The 19,253-nt window shown below is 41.7% G+C and overlaps 1 protein-coding gene across 11 annotated transcripts in view; it reads right to left on the bottom strand.

The window, feature by feature from the left end:
• MITF (melanocyte inducing transcription factor) overlaps positions 1-19,253 on the bottom strand; it is a gene marked incomplete at its 5' end in the record, with an annotated part of 254,096 nt that overhangs the window by 85,815 nt on the left and 149,028 nt on the right. For 8 of the 11 annotated variants that reach the window (XM_079794736.1, XM_079794740.1, XM_079794746.1 and 5 more), the window contains one exon: positions 6,960-7,209. In XM_079794736.1, coding sequence (XP_079650862.1) covers positions 6,960-7,209 — 250 coding nt within the window. The remainder of the gene's footprint in view (positions 1-6,959; positions 7,210-19,253) is intronic. The other 3 variants (XM_079794739.1, XM_079794741.1, XM_079794738.1) reach the window with 1 other exon arrangement.

Below are 19,253 nucleotides of genomic sequence, written 5' to 3'. Positions count from 1 at the left end.
CTAGAACTAACCATAAATTACCATCGTGGTCAAGGCAAGAACACATTTAGATCTTTAGTCAGGCATATGGTGGAAACTAATGGAGACGCATTCATTATTCAATGTGGATGGATCTTACCAATTCCAAATGCCTAAGGTCATGCACCTTTCTGTTAAGTCTGCGAGACCCTCTGAGTCTCTCTCTGTGCTCCCACTTTGCTCTAACACATTCTGTTACTGCTGATTCTTTGCAAATGTTTAGGGCACATCCTTGAACTCTGTAGAAGACAGAGGCACACGTCTAGGGTAGGCTGTGGAGCCTAACTGTGTGAACAGGAGCCAGGGACAACCTCTCTGCCTATTTCCCCATCTGGAAGGCAGGCTTTTCCCACCTGTTCCGTAGGGTTGCTGGAGGGATAAAGGAGATGAGGGATATGACCTGTCAGCCTACCACCCAATTCACCCAGTAATTCACCTCGCGGCAGTCACCGCCTTCCTTCCTCCAGGCTGCTTTAGGCAGTACCACATTCATGCCAGTAATTCCTATTAGCGTTTTAAGGCATGGCCTGAAGCTCCATAATAAACATTTGCAATACGCCCTAGGCTGCCATGTATGTGGGTCTCCCTTCTGGAGTTTCTCAGGCCACTCACCCTGGGACAGGTACTCCCACCAATGGTCAGGAGTCTGGTGTTCAATCGAGTGGGTTCCAATCCCGCTGCCCCACTTACTTCAGCGACTTTGGGTGAGCTACTTATCCCCTTTGTCTCAGGTCCCATCTGAGACATGGGATGCTGGACATGCCACCAGTTCTCCTAGGGCGACACAGACCACTTGGAACGTGGAGTTATGAGCCTTGGTAAGTGTCCTCTACACACAACACAAAGGGAGTTCAGATGCTAATACTCTGCCAGAATGTTTCTCCACCCTTCTTTCATAATCACCACCCCTAAGAGCCTTTTTATACTTTTTTCCCTAATTGCCTCTCACACATCCCCATCCCCATCCCCAGGAAATCTCAACAGGCACATATACCATGGGGCAAAAAATCATTCAAACAGCTAAGACTTTTTTGCCCTCCAAGAAGTAATTTTCGCCCCCCCTTGGGGCAATATCACCGCTGCTGCAGAGGCATGCTCTCCAGGCCTTGTCACCGGAGAAAGAAGTCACCATTCAGAGCCATTCCTAAGCTCCAGCCCCTGATATTCTCCTTAGATGCTACACTGGCTCCAGTAGCATGGGATCATCATAAGAAACGTGCCAGTGAGGGAGAGAGCCCGTCAGCCTGGCTCCTCCACCGGCAGAGAAAGAGCTGAGCCCGTGATCCTCACGGAAACCCAAGGTGCCTTCAGTGACTGCGACGCAGCACGCTGACTGCACGAGGGGCCTCCCAAAGCTCCCGGAGCAGCATCCGCAGCACAGTGGGCCTGGCCACATACTCATGTCCTTGTGGTCACGGGGGGGCGACCATTTCCACTTAGTGCCACATTACCAAGTGACTGTGGGATTGGAACAGATGTCCCAGTGTTTTCAGAAAAGTGAATTAATTCATAGGCTTAGCTTTGTCAAGGTGGAATCGCTTGTTTTAGATAGTTGCTCTGCCTGGGTCTACCCTTTCAAGTGGACCAGACCTAAACATCTAAGTGAAGTGGACTTTCTTCAGCCAGTGTCTCATCACCAGGTACTAGTGCAGACAGAAAACATCTCAAAAGTCATCAACAGGCGTGACTAAGACTGCCACACTACTTGGCCTGTGTTCCTTCATGTCACCAATGCAGGACAGCTCTAAGAGCACCTTGTTGTGTCAGCCCTGAAATTACACGTCCTTACCCACAGGGTCACACAGCAGGGGAGGCAACTGGCCGCCAGCTGGGGCCCACGCAAAGGGGGCACACCTGTGACACCGAACAATCTAATTGCTTTCAGACCAGAGTAAGAAGTGCCCATTCTGCCTAAGGAAGAATAGAGGCTGAAGCCATATTCTCAAAAGTAGAGACAACCCAGAAGAGAAATTCTATTTCTTTTGCTCTATTTGCAAATGTGAATAAAGAGAAAGGGTTTATGTCTACCTGACCAGAACTGCTCACCGAGTCTTTTCAGACCTCTCCCCACCGCAGGGCAGGTGGGACATTCTGGCAGGAAGGCTGCGCCCGCCCTGAACAGCAGCCCCAGGCCCACGAGGGAGGGGCTGGGAGCCCGGGCGCCGTCCCTGGGCATTGTTTCTTCTGCACTGAAAATCTGTACCTAGTTAATAGAAATGAGTTTTAAAACGAAAGAACACATCAAAGTGATACTATTAGGAGACTCCCGCAGGGAAATGTGGTCTCTCTCTCTGCGAACCTGGAAACGGTGTCCCTTTGTCCCTATGAAGAAGGATGCCTTACACATACAGAGTTTGATCCAAAAACAAAAGGACACTGAAGTTCGCAAACAGTCCTGGAATCAGGCTCACAGAATGCTCCTGTGGCTCACACTGGTGACAGAAGTACGTGACAGCCACAGACAATGGTATTAGAAGAACGCTCAGATGTCCTTTCTTATGGGGACAGGGCCTCTAGCGACAGATTCCCCTACCTGAGGAGGCTGAGGCAAGCCAATCTGAAAAGCGGGTGCTGGTGCCTGCTTCTTATGATGCCAGCAGTTCTGCACCTGGCTCTACATAAACCGGGAACAAAATCTAAACGCACAGTGCGCTGTGGGAGCATCCCTCCTGCTGAATCGGTGACCCACCACCCTCTGTAACTCCACACACCCCTTCAAGGGTCTTTATTATACCCAAGAAATAAGCAGCACCTAGGACATTCTACACCAGGTAGATTTCTTAAGTTGTAGAGAAAGGCCAGCAATTCAGTCACCTGCCCTAGCCTTCATTAGCAAAAGCTCGGGATGCTGGGTGTAGAACAGGGAGACAAGGTAGGAGGACTTCCCTAGAATAACTATCCCAACGGGACGCCCACCACATAAATGCCGGAGCAAATGAGTACCGCGTGGGCCTGGCAAGTGTGTCTGTGTTTAAGGAACAGCAGCAGCGCCTCTCTAACCCGCAGCAAGCTGCCCGGTCCCTTAGACCGCCTGAGATGATCTGCAAACAAGGAACATTTTAAAAATAAATTCTTCCAAACTACTTAAAATATCCTAACGTTACAAAAAGTCTTTTTTGTTTTGTTTTAAATTCCTATAACCTTTCTCCTAAGCAGAGCAGAAAACGTCAATGCATGATCTATTCCAGAGAGAACATCTTTCTTTAAAGTTTTAAATTCCAAGGCAAAGAAAGGAAGGGAGAGCATAGAAATCCTTGGCAATTCCCTACAAAGCTCTAAAGAGAGGAATGTTTTCAAAGTATAAACTAATTTTCTCAAGCTATAAGCTGTCAGAGCCCTGCTGCGGGCCGGAGTGGGGAGAGGAGCTAGGAGTGGGATCCGAGCAATCGGTACTGCGGTAGTCATGTTAGGCAGACGGGACAGTGAAAACATGTGCCTGGTGCATGTGCGGACAACGGCACGGGGGCTGGGCGCAATGCTGCTCTAGCTATGACACCTGGCGTGTCCCAAGGCCTACGCCTGGGTGCTCTGCTTTCCTCTGAAAGAAGGGACATCAAACTTCAAACCTCAGGTTTGTATGATTCCTATGTCAATAAAACCCACCTGTAGTAGAAACTGTTTCCATTAATAGTCTTAATGTTCCTTTTTGATAATTCATAATTTAAAATACAAGGTGTGTTCACCACTGCAAAAAAACATATTATACACTACATTGGTTAATTTATGATGAAGCAACCTTAATTACAATATCCAATTGAGCAGGGCTGTTCAAACCCAGAGGATATCTCTAGTACTTAAATACACAGCAATGCATCTAACATTCCATGTCACCCAACATGAAAATCAGTAATAGGAATAAAGGCACAAATTAATTAAATCAATAGGGAAACTCAAGGCTGATCCTGCAAACCTTCACAAATTTGCAGACTAAATGATGACCGCGGGAGGATAAGTAATGCAAATTTCCAACCTCTAATACGAATTCCAAGGACTAGACCTAGTTTGCCAGATGCTGTGAACAATTTTTAAACACACTTTATAAAGTTTCATATATTTTAAGCATAACTGCCAAAAAAAAAAGGGGGGGGGGGATTAACCTGAAAATACCCATTTAGCTTTTGAAATCAGTTACTCAGCCCACTGACAGCCTATCCATGTCAGCAAGCTGACCTTGTGTGTGTGATCCTCAATCACGTTCTCGCAAACCAGGGGACCGGAGATTTCCCCAGGGCTCTCCCTGCAGCCCAGGCGCCTCTGCCTCCGCGGGAAGCCGGGGTTCCACCCGGGCAATATAACTCCTTAAAAATCAAATGAAGAGTTTCCTCAGCTACACTCAGAAAACACACCTTCGATATAATCTGTATCATAATGCACTCAATTGGTCACCTTGACATCACTCATTCCTTGAATACATACATTTACTGAAAAATGGTCAAAGATAAAGCATATTAACTGTTTTTGCTATTAACCATTTACTTCATAAAATTATGCTTATGATTTAAATGGGAAAAGAAAAAAATACATTTATTTCACCTTTCTATAACAAATATTTCATAATATTTTATACATAACACTTTTAAAAATATGTAAACAATTTTTATAAAGTACCACGTCTTTAAGTATCTGAAGCAATCACTAATATGATACTCTCCTTAAAACTGTTATTTGAATTTCTTAGAATGTCATATGAAATCATATATTTTTATTTGGTCTTAAGGTTACTAAAATCTGTCTAAATAGCTATCAAACCATCATCATTGCTATGCCAACAATTCTTGTTATTCATTTACATGACACACTTCACTACTTTACATAACCGAAGTGTAAAAATGCATGGCAGAGGTCACCTATATTCAACATGAAATATACATTCACCAATTGCTCAGTTTTAGTTAGATGAAGTCTCCTGGCTCTAACACGTTAGTTGTGCTTTAACTCTGGACATTTTCCTGGCACACCTAGTGGGGACTGTAGCTCAAGCCAGTATTACCAGTTAACCGAAACATGAGGAAAACAAATATATTATTCAAACCACCTAGTAAAGATTTTAATAGTAATCATTTTTAAAATAACATATTTTAAGTAATAAGAACATTTAGGAATAATGTGCATTTTTAAGATGATATGGAAATGGTTCAACACATTTGCATTTGGATAACTTCCCCACCACGGAATATAATATCATTAATAGGAATACTGATTTCAATTAATATACTTTAACATAATATCAAATATTACCTTTGAATTGGACATAAACTACTACTAATACAACCCATGTTATCTCTTCTAAAATTTGACCTTCAGATATAAAAAGTTGACTAATACAGTGAATAAAATAGACATATTTCTCCGTATTTTTTCTAATTCATACAACTTTAAATAATCTAAAGTATAGACAAAACAATTATGATTTCTGTAAACAGTAGACAACTTAAGTCTTAAATAAATCTTAAGTCTATAAAAACTTATTGACTGCCAATCTTCACCCAAACAGAACACAAAGATTTAATATACAACCTTTTCCCAAGAGAAAACCTTGCCTTTAGTTAGGGTGACAGGGGGTGGGGTAATATAGCTATTAATTGAGGCAATATCCAGAATTTCAATCACATTAGAGTAAACTTTTATGCTAAAGTGTTTGGGTATTTTTTGCTCTAACAGAATTTTAATAGTTTTTTTCCCCATTAAAGAGTTTTATGATTTCATCATTACATTTTTAAAAAGTCTTTGCAAGTAAAAAACAATTTACTTTAAATTATTTTAAAAGAATCTCTGTCCTACTTCCTGGGAAGGATCACATATTGCTTCCCAGTTATAACACATCATCCCACTACTTGCTTTAACAGTAAATTCTAACTAGTGGGAGATGGTTTTGTGAGCACAGAGGAAGGCAGAGACCAGCAATGAGTCACCGATGTGTGAAGTTCACATTGTTTAATGAATAGCAAACTCAAGACTCTTCAGAATGAATCAATTAGGTGAATGGGTTAAAACTTTTTTAAGGGAACTTTTCTTGCATCAGTCATATTTAAGAGTTGGGGTGTTTATCTTTAAACTAGGGAGTCTCTCCCAAATGCGATGTGGAGTACACCTGTGTGAGATGGACGTCTACGCTCACATGTTACAATTTTACCAGTAATTAGGAAGCTGCGTGGCTCTGATGGAATGAGGCTAACAGGCTCCGCAGCTTCCACTCCAGCAAGGAATCAAAGACCCACACAGACAACTCCCTGCAGTCCAGGGTCATGCCCTCTGGCAGTGAAAGCGAGGAAGCTCATCCTGGTTATACCTGAAGAGACCTTCTAAAGGAGTCAGGCTCTATAGCCAAAATTACTCACTACAGAAAGAAGAAACTTAAAGAAGGGCCATGGGATGTATTAGGGCAGTGGTCGGCAAACTCATTAGTCAACAGAGCCAAATATCAACAGTACAACGATTGAAATTTCTTTTGAGAGCCACATTTTTTAAACTTAAACTTCTTCTAACACCACTTCTTCAAAATAGACTCACCCAGGCCATGGTATTTTGTGGAAGAGCCACACTCAAGGGGCCAAAGAGCTGCATGTGGCTCGCGAGCCGCAGTTTGCCGACCACGGTATTAGGGGAAAATGCATACAACTTATTAGAAGAGGCTCCTTTTACATTTTAAACTTTCCCAAAGGAAGATGGAAAGATATGGCTACAGCAGACACCCATTCCTACTTGGATTTCTCATGGAACATCACTCTTCTCATTAAACAAGGGCAGCACTGAGGTGACAGGAGCATGCAGTTATCTCACAATCCAAAGCACGGAGGGGTGGGTGGGGTTGGCGGTGACTGACATGATTCAGACAGGTGGCTAGGACCAAGTACACATTCAGACAAATAAAACACCTAGAAAATGGAAAATGCTGATTTGGCAGAGGGCTCGTCTAACCAACAAGAGCGACACTCACGTACCTTAAGGACTTCCATGGGCACCTGGGCGGCAGAGGGGAGGGTGGTGGGCACGCTGACGTTGATGGCCGGCGTCGGGCTGGCAGGTACTCGCTGCTGCATGAACTGGGCCGCCTGCAGCCTCTGCTGCTGCTCCCTGCGCTCCTGCTCCTGCATCTGCTCACGCATGAGCTGCTGGCGTAGCAAGATGCGTGATGTCATGCTGGAGGAGCTTAGCGGAGGCTTGGAGGCCCCAGGATGCTCCTCGGAACTGCTGTGGGAAAACCAAAAAAAAAAAAATGCACTTTTAGTTCCCTAATGAGACCTTTGATTTGCATTTGGGGTATCCTAACTTGTATGATACCCCATGAAATGAAGCTGTGCAAACGTAATCAAGTTGCAGAGTAGTCTCCACATAACTGAGAATCGCGCGGTGACAGCAAGTCATTAGCAGTTGAATTAAAATAAGTCATCTTGATTCCATTGAGGCATTTTATCATGTGGCTGAGAAGCGATGCACACAATGGCACCCGTTTCCTACATGTAAAAGTGAATTGCTTGATTTGCTTCTTTATAACCGAGTCTAACCAAATAACTACTACATGTTGTCACAATTCCTCGAAGATGTCTGAAATGTTTACTAACATGGAGAACTTTAAAGGAAAGGTGCATTTCGCCAATGGGGTCATTTTTCTAAGATACTGAAAGTAAAAATCATTAATGAAAGAAGTAGTTGGAGGAAAATATTCACACTGAACTTGACCTCAGCCGTTGGGAAAGGGAGAAGCTGGCTTGACACCCAGCTCCTCCGCCTGGTTTTCTCTGTGCGTGTCCTCTGATGCACCGGGCGTGCCCTCTCCTAACGCACTCTGTGAGTTCCCCAGGAAGCTGACCTTCTGGCAGGGGACTGACTCTCCCAAAATTATTTCTAATGCTTAGACACTAGTCACCAGTGAAGAAGAAATGACTTCCTAATTTTCCTAAATAGGGTTTTCAATCACTTATCTTGCCAGTTCTATGACATTGGCAGTTACTAACATGTCCAGAACAGAGGGATGACAATAGGTGTTGCCAGATTATCCATTTATGAACGTGGGAGGTGTGTTTTTTAAATTTCCATTGCATCATTATATTTTAAAGCCCTAGCTCAGAAGGATTTTGTGAGAATTAGATAAAATAATAAAATAATTCACATAAATCCCCTAGTACAATGAGCACCATACCATGTATTATTGCCTCAATAGTCACTGTTGCTGTTATTATTACCTAGAAAATTTAACTGTTCTTTATTTCCATTTTTTATTAATCATACTTTATTATTGCATCTTAATTGTCCATAAAAACATAAATGATCTTAAAATACAGTAGAAACAGAGGGACATGTTTACAGCAGTCTTACAACATGGGATTATTTTTCATACTTAAAGGACTATCCCTTTGTCCACTTTTACTAAAAAAAACTAACAACAGGAATGAGGTTTAGATTTAAGCTGCCTAAAGGGCGAAACTGAATACAGAGGGATTTTCCTCACACACAAAACTGCAGTCAGAAGCCCTCAGTGATGCCAAAGGGAAGTGTATTGGGTTGGATGGAGTCTGAGAGGCTCTTGACCTCTCCAATGTGCTTTTCTAAAAGCTATGTTCAGAACAAACAGTGCAAAATCTTAGCATCCAGAAATGGAGAAAGGTGACATTCGAGAAAAGATTCACTCCTGTGTCACTCTTCAAGGGAAGCAGCTTTTTAGAGCATAAACCCCAGTATTGTCTTTACCTTCTAAGAAAACAACAAAATAAAGCCTTTAAATCATCGACCACCCTCATGAATTCTTTCAGACTCTGCAGGTGAGGATGAAGAAATGTCTATGCTTGCCCCGCCCACACTCCCAGAAAACTCCATCACAGAGGGCCAGCTGGCAGTTTACCTATTTATCCGTTTCCCTAAACTGTTTCAGGTTCATATAATGTAATACTACGCAGCCATTAAAATGGTAGAGAAATATATGTATTGTTCTGAATAAAGACTACACAGTATAATCAACTTACTTTTATTTGTTCTTTTAAAGGATATTTTGTTACATATTTTATTTTATTGAAAAGAACTTAAAATTTTACTTTTCAATCACAGTTTACATTCAATATTATTTTGTATTAGTTTCAGGTGTAGAGAATAGGAGTTAGACAACCATATACTTTACCATTTGCAATAGCACAGATGGACCAGTAAGTCATTCAGAGAAACACAAATACCATGTGATTTCACTTATATGTGGAATCTAAAGAACAAAATAAATGAACAAACAAAACAGAAACAGACACATACACATAGAGAACAAATAGTTGCCAGAGGGGAGGGGCTTGGGGGACTGGGTGAAAAAGAAGGGATTGCCCTGGCCGGTGAGGCTCGGTTGGAGCAACGTCCCATGCACTGACGGGTTGTGGGTTTGATTCCAGGTTAGGGCACACACCCAGGTTGAGGGTTTGATCCCAGTTGATCCCCAGTCAGGTCATGTACAAGAGGCAACTGATCTATGTTTCTCACATCCATGTTTCTCTCTCACGCCCTCTTCCTTTCTCTCTCTCTCTCAAAATCAATTAAAAAAAAATTTAAAACATATCCTCCAGTAAAGATTAAAAATAAAGTTGAAGGGATTAAGAAGTACAAATTGGTAGTTATAAAATAGTCACAAAATAGGAGATGTAAACTACAGTATAGGGAATACAGTCAATAATATTGTAATAACCATGTATGTATGGTATCAGATGAGTAGTGGAAGTATTGGGGGGGGGACGAAATATAATAAACTTAGAAAAGCCAGATGCAAAATAGTATTCAAGGTATGATCCAATTTTTTAAATGTGCACCAATGAAGAAATACAAGGATACCATCACTCTGGACCATTGCTGGTAAGTATCATTACAGTCTTTTAAGAGCACAACTTAGAGGTCTTATCAAAAGCCGTGAAATTGTTCATACAATCTGATTCAAAATTTCATTCGTGGACAACATTCCTAAAAAAATAACTCAAAATGTAGAAAACCTGACATTACAAAGCTATCTTCAAGTTGCTAAAGATTCTGTGCACCTAAATTTGTTGAGAATGGTTAAGTAAATTAGGAGGGAAATGCTGGCCAAAGGGCACAAAGTCTTTGTTACAAGATGAGTAAGGTCTGAGGACCTGAGGTACAGTGTGGAGGCTGTAGGGAACGATTCTTCTCATTACACAAATAAAACATGGTAACTATGTGAGGTGACAGATGTGTTCTGTAGCTTGATTGTAACCATTTCACAATACGTACATGTAGATATATATACCTCAAATATGGTATATACAATTTGTGTCTATTATACCTGAACAAAGTGTGTGTGGGGGGAATAAAACCATTTAAGAGATTTAAGCATAAAATAGGTTTTAAAAAAGTAAATCAGAATACATGAACGATACATGAATTTGATAATGTAGCATTTTTTAAAATAGAGACTACAGAACAAAGTGGAAAATACCTGTAATAAGAGTACATTAAAAAGTAGGATTCAAAAATGTAGTTACATTTTAATTTAAAATAAGAACAGCATGGGTATGCTCAAAATACACATGACTACAGGGAATGCCTAGAGATGATCATAGTTGCCAAGTTGCCAGCGTCGGAGTGGAATTACAGGGAAATTTCTTTTTCGGTCTTTCCCCCACTAAGCTAAATAAAGCCGTAATGATTTTTCTCAATGGCAGACTATATGCTGCTAATTTCAGAAAATGAAAAAATGACCTGAGTGATCAAAGTCACCACCTGGCTACAAAGGGGGCCGGATCCATCACAGACAGGATATTGACAATCGGATGGGAACGCAGGGACTGCCTCCAGCACACGGGTGCTCGGAGTCTTCAGGATCCCAGAACAACCCAGCCCTCTTTTATCATTGTTTCCTCCAGACACACATAGAGCGGACAATGTTGATACCCTGCTTATGAGTAAACCATGTACTCATCCACATAATAAAAGTAGCCATTACTCAAAATAATCTGTTCACCTGGTAGAAGATCAGCAAAACTAAAATGTACTAGTACTTCCCTAAACGAAGAAAAAAGGGCAGGGTGGGGTACTACTTAAAATGAATAAATAAACTGTCTTAGCAGTCAAAGCCTGTCAGGTTAGGACATTTCCAGAGAGGCTGATCCTTTTGATAGGAACATGAGCAACCCTTTGTGCAGCGGCAAATGCATCTGTGGAATAATTGCACTAATTAGCTGCCCACTGGCTGTGATATGGGGGACGGGGGAATGGGGGAGGGGAGGAATCCTGTCAACAGTAAAGCATTCTGGAGACTCCTTAAATTAAAATTACGAGTTACCAACCACATCAAGGCTTTGGACTTTAAGGTCAATAACAATGTCATTTAAAGTATTTACTGAACTATCCAACCAGAAAATAAAACATATTGAGACAGTAGATCCATGTAAATAAAAGGAAACCCCACTAAGAAAACCTAGCAGAGCTCACTAGTTGACATTATTAACAAATCTTCCAAAAATAAAGTGCACAGGAAGATTGCAGTTACTTCATTGCACACACTCCTTGTGGGATATTTCTGTCATTAAGATAACTCCAGGTTCTCAGCTTCACTTTCAACCTTTGAAACATCCCTTTCTCTTCAAAATAATTGAATCTGTAATGATCACCTTATAGACAAAAATGAAGATATCCACACTTCTAAATGGTAGCAGGAAAAATAAGCATAAATGTTTTAAACTCATAATTGAGGTGAGAACATTACAAGTGACCACAAAGCATTTTTTTCCTTTTTTTTAATGTTTATTGAATTTATTGGGGTGACATTGGTTAATAAAATAATATAGGGTTCAGTACAATTCTATAATACAACCTTATAGAAATTACTTTTCTAATTATTAGCTCCTTTTTAAAAAATCTTAGTTTTTAAACTGTCTATTATAAAATAAGACCCTGATACTGAAGTCTCTGATGTAAGTAAGCAAGGAGAGCTGTCCAAATGCATTTAATTCTAGAAGCTAACTGAACTCATCCAGGGCCAGAGAAGCTCAACCTGCCTTAGATAATCCTAATTCCATGAGTCTGATTCCTTTTAATCAGATTATGTAAAGGTCATTTATTCGATAAATTCAGGGAGTCCCCAAAAAGGTACACACACTATAACAGCTGACAGCTCAATTTTCAAAATGAAATGTATTTTAATAAACACTGCCTTTATAATTATTCAAAGTGTGTGTATACATTTTGGGGAAATACCCTTCAGTTAGGGAGTGCTTCCTCTCTGCCAGGTGCTGGGACTACCTGGTCTCTAATCTCAGAGAGTTTAAAGCCATGGACATATAGTTTTTATGAGATGCCTTAAAATTAAGTCAATTATCTAGATTATCTGACTGTTATCTAGTTCCATGTGGGAAGGCACACACCTCACCATAAGAAATCACCCTTTGAAAACCAAGAGGCCAAAGCCTGTACTGGCTCACACAGGACTCACTGAAGCCATCCACACCTCCCTGAGATGCGGGCATCGCTGCACAGTGAGCTGGGACTGCCATCAATGGGGCTCGCATTCTAGTTCAGTCCCTGGTAAGCAGTGATTTTTAAGAAGCCCTCCCACCTCTCTGAACCTCTCCAGAATGTTCCTCCCAAAGGTATGGTGTTGATTAAATGAGCTTGTTACTAAGTTCAAGTGCTGGACCCAGTAGCTAGAATATGGACACCAGGAAGCCACAGATACTTGAGGACTTGTGCTCCCAATTATTTGGTATATTCTAAATTCAAATAGTTAATCCCACTGCCTTCATTGACCACTTAAGTATATCAGAAACTCCATGCAATCCATTACCCCAGCATCTAAGCACTACCTGCCCGCCTACTCCTCCCCGGTGACAGTGCTGCCAAACCCTTCACTAGGCCTAGGGCTCAGGCTCTGGCCTCCACGCCAGGGTCTCGCGGTAGGAGACTGGAGGTCAGTTGGAACTTGTCCTCTAGGCTGAAGGAGCTGATAAACTTTCCCCTGCATTTCCTCTTTTCATTTCCTCACACAGAATCAAGCTCTGCCATTTACTAACTTGTAACTGTGGCCAAGTTAGTCCATCTCTGAGCTTCAATTTTTCTTATTTATAGAGTATTTATGTTTAATACATCTGCCTGTCAGCACTGTGATGATGATTAAAATTTGTAATAGACGTAAAAAGCTAAGCATACGGTGCTCATTTCGGCAGCACATCACTGAAGCTGGAACAATACACAGAAGATGAGCATGGCCCCTGCAAGGATGGCATGCAAGTTCGTCAAGCAGCCCACATTTTTTGAGTTGTTCACTTGCAACCTGTATGGTCTTGTAAACCAATGAAACCCCAATAAATCCAATTTTAAAAAAGCTAAGCACATGAGTAAAACATAGTCCCATAAATGGGAACATAGTTCAAAAATTAGTAAAAAAAAAAAAAAAAAAGTATAAAACTGAACATGCTACTTCATTCCTGATGCAAGGAAGCGACTTCCTACATGCCTCTATGCAAGTCTGGACCATAGCAGATTCGTCTTTTAGGGTTTAGGCATCCATATTTAAATCAGAGAACTTGACAACGTGTTTCAAAGGTGAAGAGAGAAGATAATTTATCCTGCGATTAAAGTTAAAGTCCTAGTATCTTTCTCCAGGAAAAATTAATATTCATGATAATCATTCAGGTGCTAGAGCTCAAAGCCTAGCACTCGCCTGCACTCGGGCACAGTATGAGTCTGCACAGGAAAGCACAACGTGCTGCTCACATCCGCAGTGGAGACACAGAAAGGCACAATAACATCAGCTTCCCACAGTGCAAGTGAGGAAGCTATGTCTAAAGCCACTGGGTTTCCAAACGCACAAGGCTGGCTGTCACAAAATCAGCTGAGTACCTGTCTAAGACCAAAATGCCCAGTCTCCATCCTTAGAAATTGATTTCAGTTTAGGTAAGTCCCAGGAATCAATATGTCTACCAAAATTCTACAGTTGCCCTGGCTAATATGGCTCAGTTGATGGGTCATGTTCTGTGCACAGAATGTTGCTGGTTCAATTCCCGGTCAGGTGAACCCACATCTCTGATTCTTAGACCAGAGTACTTCCATCCTTGTCTGAGGAAATTCGCACTCCATGCCCACCTCCAGAAGCCCGGCAGGAGCTCTGAAGAGTCCTTCCAATACAGAATCAATGTGTGGAATGAGATGGAATAGGAGGACTGCTCAGCCCTGCCAATGGGCCCTAAACCCAGGCAGACAAAAACATTAGTCCTGAAAATGCCTGTGGACCTTTATGGTTACAACAGAACTCTTTATCACAACTAAAAGGATCACAGGCTGTATCTACGGAAACTGCCCTAACCAGATTGTTCTGTCAGCTGGAAGAAATTCTCAGGAGTCTTTTGAAAGTGCCTTCGAGTGCAAAACTCACTGAAGTACGCGCTGGAAAATGGATATGTCTTTCTAGATGACACTCGAACACTTCGGAATGATTGCACATCTTTCCAGTCCTTCCAGAACACTCACTTCGCAAATTTAAGGATGACTTTTTCACCATGTACCATGGAGGCAAGTACCAATAAGAAAATATTGAAATTGAAATAAGAAAGTAAGAAACTGTCATTTGTACTTAAAATAGCCGAGAGTCTAACCATGGAAATGTGAAAGTACCAGATTTCACAGTTCAGCTTCAAAAATTGAGATCTTCTGGACTTTTGCCAACCTTGGGTTTTACTGGTCAAAACTCAAACCCAAAATTCCAGCATGTCCCAGTAAATTACCAGCCCAAACACCCAATACTACAGGTTCCCGGTGCAGAAAAAATAAAAAGGTCTTGCAAGGTGTAGCTAGTCTTTCTGCTCTTCTTTCCAGAGGCCAGGCTCTCTGCCTGTGAGGGACATCATGTGTCCACAGTGGGGGGACTCCTGCCTCTGGGGCTGTGTGCCTTTCAGGTACAGGAGCAGGAAAACATACTAAAAAGTAAGAACCAGCGATGATATATAGGTTAAAATCTGAACTCTCCTTTGTTCAACACGTAGGCCCCATTAGTTGATAAAAATTGGAGGCTCTCATATATTTAAGATCAATATTCCTTAACTTGGACTTTTAGCAGGTACCATTAAGAGTAATCTCAATAATTGAATAGCTCAAAATCAAGAGAACCTTAATAATGTTCCCAATACATCAATATTCTCCTAAAAGAGGGTACAAAAAATGACAGCCTGGGGCACAGGAAGAAAAAATTTATAAAAACCCCATGGTCGTGATGCCGTCACGGTGGAACGACTAAAGTCTGGTCACCAGGAGGATGCGTGCCGGCGAGGTGCGCACAGGTGGGTGGGGACTTGACTCTGGGTCCCAGGGCGCGGCAGGACTTGACACTGGCTCTCACAGCATGGCAGGAGTCAGTCTGGGTCCCACCGGCGCAGCGGGTCTGGGTCTCGCTTGATATCGCGCTCTGGGCCTCTAGTATATATACATATATTAGATGCCTGGTGCACGAAATTCGTGCACTGCGGGGGTGGGGGGCAGGTCCCTCAGCCCGGCCTGTGCCCTCTCACAGTCCGGGACCCCTCGGGGGATGTCCGCTGCTGTCTTAGGCCCGATCTCCCTGGCAGTCAGACATCCCTCTCACAGTTTGGGGCTCTAACAGTCTGAGACCCCCTCATTCCTTACCACCCACCTGCAGAGGTGGGAGAGGCTCCCGCCACTGCTGCTGCACTTGCCAGCCATGAGCCCGGCTTCTGGCTGAGTGGGGTTCCCCCTGTGGGAGCACACTGACCACCAGGGGCAGCTCCTGCATTGAGCGTCTGCCCCCTGATAGTCAGTGTGCATCATAGCAACCGGTCGTTCTGGTCATTTCACCATAAATGTCACTTAGGCTTTTATTATATAGATGTGTATGCATATATACATATGTGTATATGTATATATTCCATCATTTTTATTTTGTATTTTTGTATATCTTGCATACTATAATATTAGTCCAGTGGCACATGTACACAATTTATAAAATAAAATAAAAATATATTAAGAGAGTTTGCTTGAAAAAACTCTTCAACTAGGAGTGATGACCAAAAATGTTTAACAGACCTTAGTAATATATGAACAATGTTCTTCCAGGCAATTTTCATCATCAGATTTTTTTAAATTTGGTTATTTTCACCACTCCCAAAGTTTCTCACTTCTATACACTCCAACTAAGGAGAAGGTTCATCTCAGTATTTTCAACCAAGGATATGAGGATGCCATTTCCTCACTTTATGACTACACTATTCTCCATTCTCAAAGATGCCACTGTAGTGTGGCATACTCTTAACACTCTACTCCCTTCAAGAAACTGTGTCCGAGAGCATCACATGGTTCTAAAGCAAATGGGGTTGGTGTGGCCCACACTCAAGCTTTCTGTCTTCACACCAAGCCTCCTTCTACTAGACCACACTCTACTCTCATTCACACCCAGCTGCCGTGTCTTAAAAGGTTCTGAAAAACGCATCCCCTATGAGTGTGTGTAATTGGCACGGCATGGCATGATATCCCACCTAGAGTATTTTAAAAGGGAGAACTTTTTATCCCAAACTTAGACAATCTAATGACAGAACTCAGTCATCAATGTGAAAATAATTGCAAGGATCTTTTCAAAGACAAAAAGCCCTTCTAGCCTTACTCAAACAACTGCCTCAGGCAAACGGTATGCTCTGTGGACCTGTCTGGACCACATCCTAATAGGTCAGAGAAGACTCGGAAGCCTTACCCTACCATCACTTAATAATTACTGCATGCTGACCAAGTTTGCATACTGTGTGGAAATTGAGACAAAAGTACAAACTGTGGTCTCAGGAGCAGTTCAGGGAGGCACTGTCAGGTGGAGGAGGCAGCCTGACACATAGGAGTGATGGCCTATCGTGGTCACATGTCATCGATGCCTGCCCAGGATCCTGTCCCACTTCTTTGGCAAAATACCTTGATTTCACTTTGAAGAACCAGCCTGCTCACTTTCAGTTCATGAGGTTATGGTGGTGCTAATTCCAGACATAGAGACACACCCAGGCTGGCCAATCACATTGAAGCTCGTGCTACAAGATGGTCCAATAAGAATCAGCTCTATGCCCTTGACTAGAACTACTACGGTAAAATAACTCTCTTTAAACTCAAGTTTGGGAAAGTGGTAGAATGTAGAATGCAAATCTGAAATTTCCTGGGCCTATCTGGAAAAAGAAAAAAGCCAAACCAGATGAAAGAGGGAACAGAGAACTGAGAACAAGGAAGAATGAAGAAGGAGCTGATGTTTGGATGACAGTGAGCACCTGAATCAAACCATCCCTGAAGACTTGATAAGCCTGAATGCTGGATGTTGATTTACAAGGGCCAATATCCATTTCTGATTAGGCCATTTGATGTGCTCTGGTGTACCACAAATGGTTTTTGTGACATTTTAGAAAATACCAGCAAAGTAGCAGGATACAAAATTAACACCCAGAAATCTATGGCATTTTTATACACCAATAATAAATTCACAGAAAGAGAAACTAAAAATACAATCCCATTTACCATTGCAACAACAAAAAAATAAGATACCTAGGAATAAACTTAACTAAGGAGGTAAAAAAAAAAAAACTGTACTCGAAAAACTACAGGACGTTGAAAAAAGAGATAGAGGAAGATATAAACAAGTGGAAGAATATATCATGTGCATGGATTTGTAGAATCAACATCATTAAAATGTCCATACTACCCAAAACAATCTGCAGGTTCAATGAAATCCCCATTAAAATACCAACAGCATATTTCACAGATGTAGAACAAACTCTCCAAAATTTATATGGAATAAAAAAAGACCCAGAATAGCCGCATCAATACTGAGAAAGAAGACCAAAGTTGTAGGGCTCACAATACCAGATATCAAGCTATATTACAAAGCTGTTCTCAAAACTGCCTGGTACTGGCACAGGAACAGACATATAGACCAATGGAAAAGAACAGATAACCCAGAAATTGACCCAAGCCATTATGCTCAATTAATATTTGACGAAGGAGTCAAGAACATACAATGGAATCAAGACAGTCTCTTCAATAAATGGTGCTGGGAAAATTGGACAGATACATGAACTAGACCACCAACTTACACCATACACAAAAATAAACTCAAAATGCATAAAAGACTTAAAAGTAAGATGGGGAGCTATAAAAATCTTAGAAGAATCCATGGGCAGCAAAATATCAGACATATCTCATAGCAATATCTTTACGGACACATCTCTTAAGACAATTGAAACTAAGGAGAAAATAAAGAAGTGGGACGACATCAAAATAAAAAGCTTCTGAACCGCAAAAGAAACCATCAACAAAACAACAAGAGAGCCCACTGCATGGGAGAACATATTTGCCAATGTTATCTCCGATAAGGGTTTTAATTCCAAAATTTATAGGGAACTCATACAACTTAACAAGAGGAAGATAAACAATCCAATCAAACAATGGGCAAAGGACCAAATAGACATTTTTCGAAAGTGGACATACACAAGGTCAAGAGATATATAAAAACATGCTCCAAGTCACTAATCATCCAAGAGATGCAAATCAAAACAACAATGAGGTGCCACCTCACTCCTGTCAGAATGGCTATCATCAACAAATCAACAAACAAGTGCTGGAGAGGATGCGGAGAAAAAGGAACCCTCGTGCACTGCAGGTGGGAATGCAGACTGGTGCAGACACTGTGGAAGACAGTATGGAGTTTCCTCAAAAAATTAAAAATGGAACTGCCATTTGACTCAGTAATCCCATTTCTGGGAATATATCCAAGAAACCAGAAACACCAATCAGAAAAAGACATATGCACCCCTATGTTCATAGCAGCACAATTTACAATAGCTAAGATTTGGAAACAGCCTAAGTGCCCATCAGCAGATGAGTGGATTAAAAAACTGTGGTACATCTACACAATGGAATACTACGCTGCTGTAAAAAAGAAAAAACTCTTACCATTAGCAACAGCATGGACGGACCTGGAGAACATTATGCTAAGCGAAATAATCCAGTCGGAGAAAGATAAATATCACATGATCTCACTCATTTGTGGAATATAATGAACAACTGATGAACAAAAATAGATACAGAGATATAGAAGCATCGAGCAGACCATCAAACCTCAGAGGGAAGTCAGGGGAAGGGGGGACATGGTAAGAGATCAACCAAAGGACTTGTATGCATGCGTATGAGCATAACCCATGGACACAGACAGTAGGGAAGTAAAGGCATGGGCTAGTGGGCAGAGGCAGGCGGGGAGAAGTCAATGGGGGGAAAAGGAGACG

This window comes from Cnephaeus nilssonii (assembly GCF_951640355.1).
Source record: "Cnephaeus nilssonii genome assembly, chromosome: 17".
NCBI lineage: Eukaryota > Metazoa > Chordata > Mammalia > Chiroptera > Vespertilionidae > Cnephaeus > Cnephaeus nilssonii.
The sequence above is the reverse complement of the archived record's forward strand: the minus strand, read 5'-3'. Positions and strand labels throughout refer to the sequence as shown.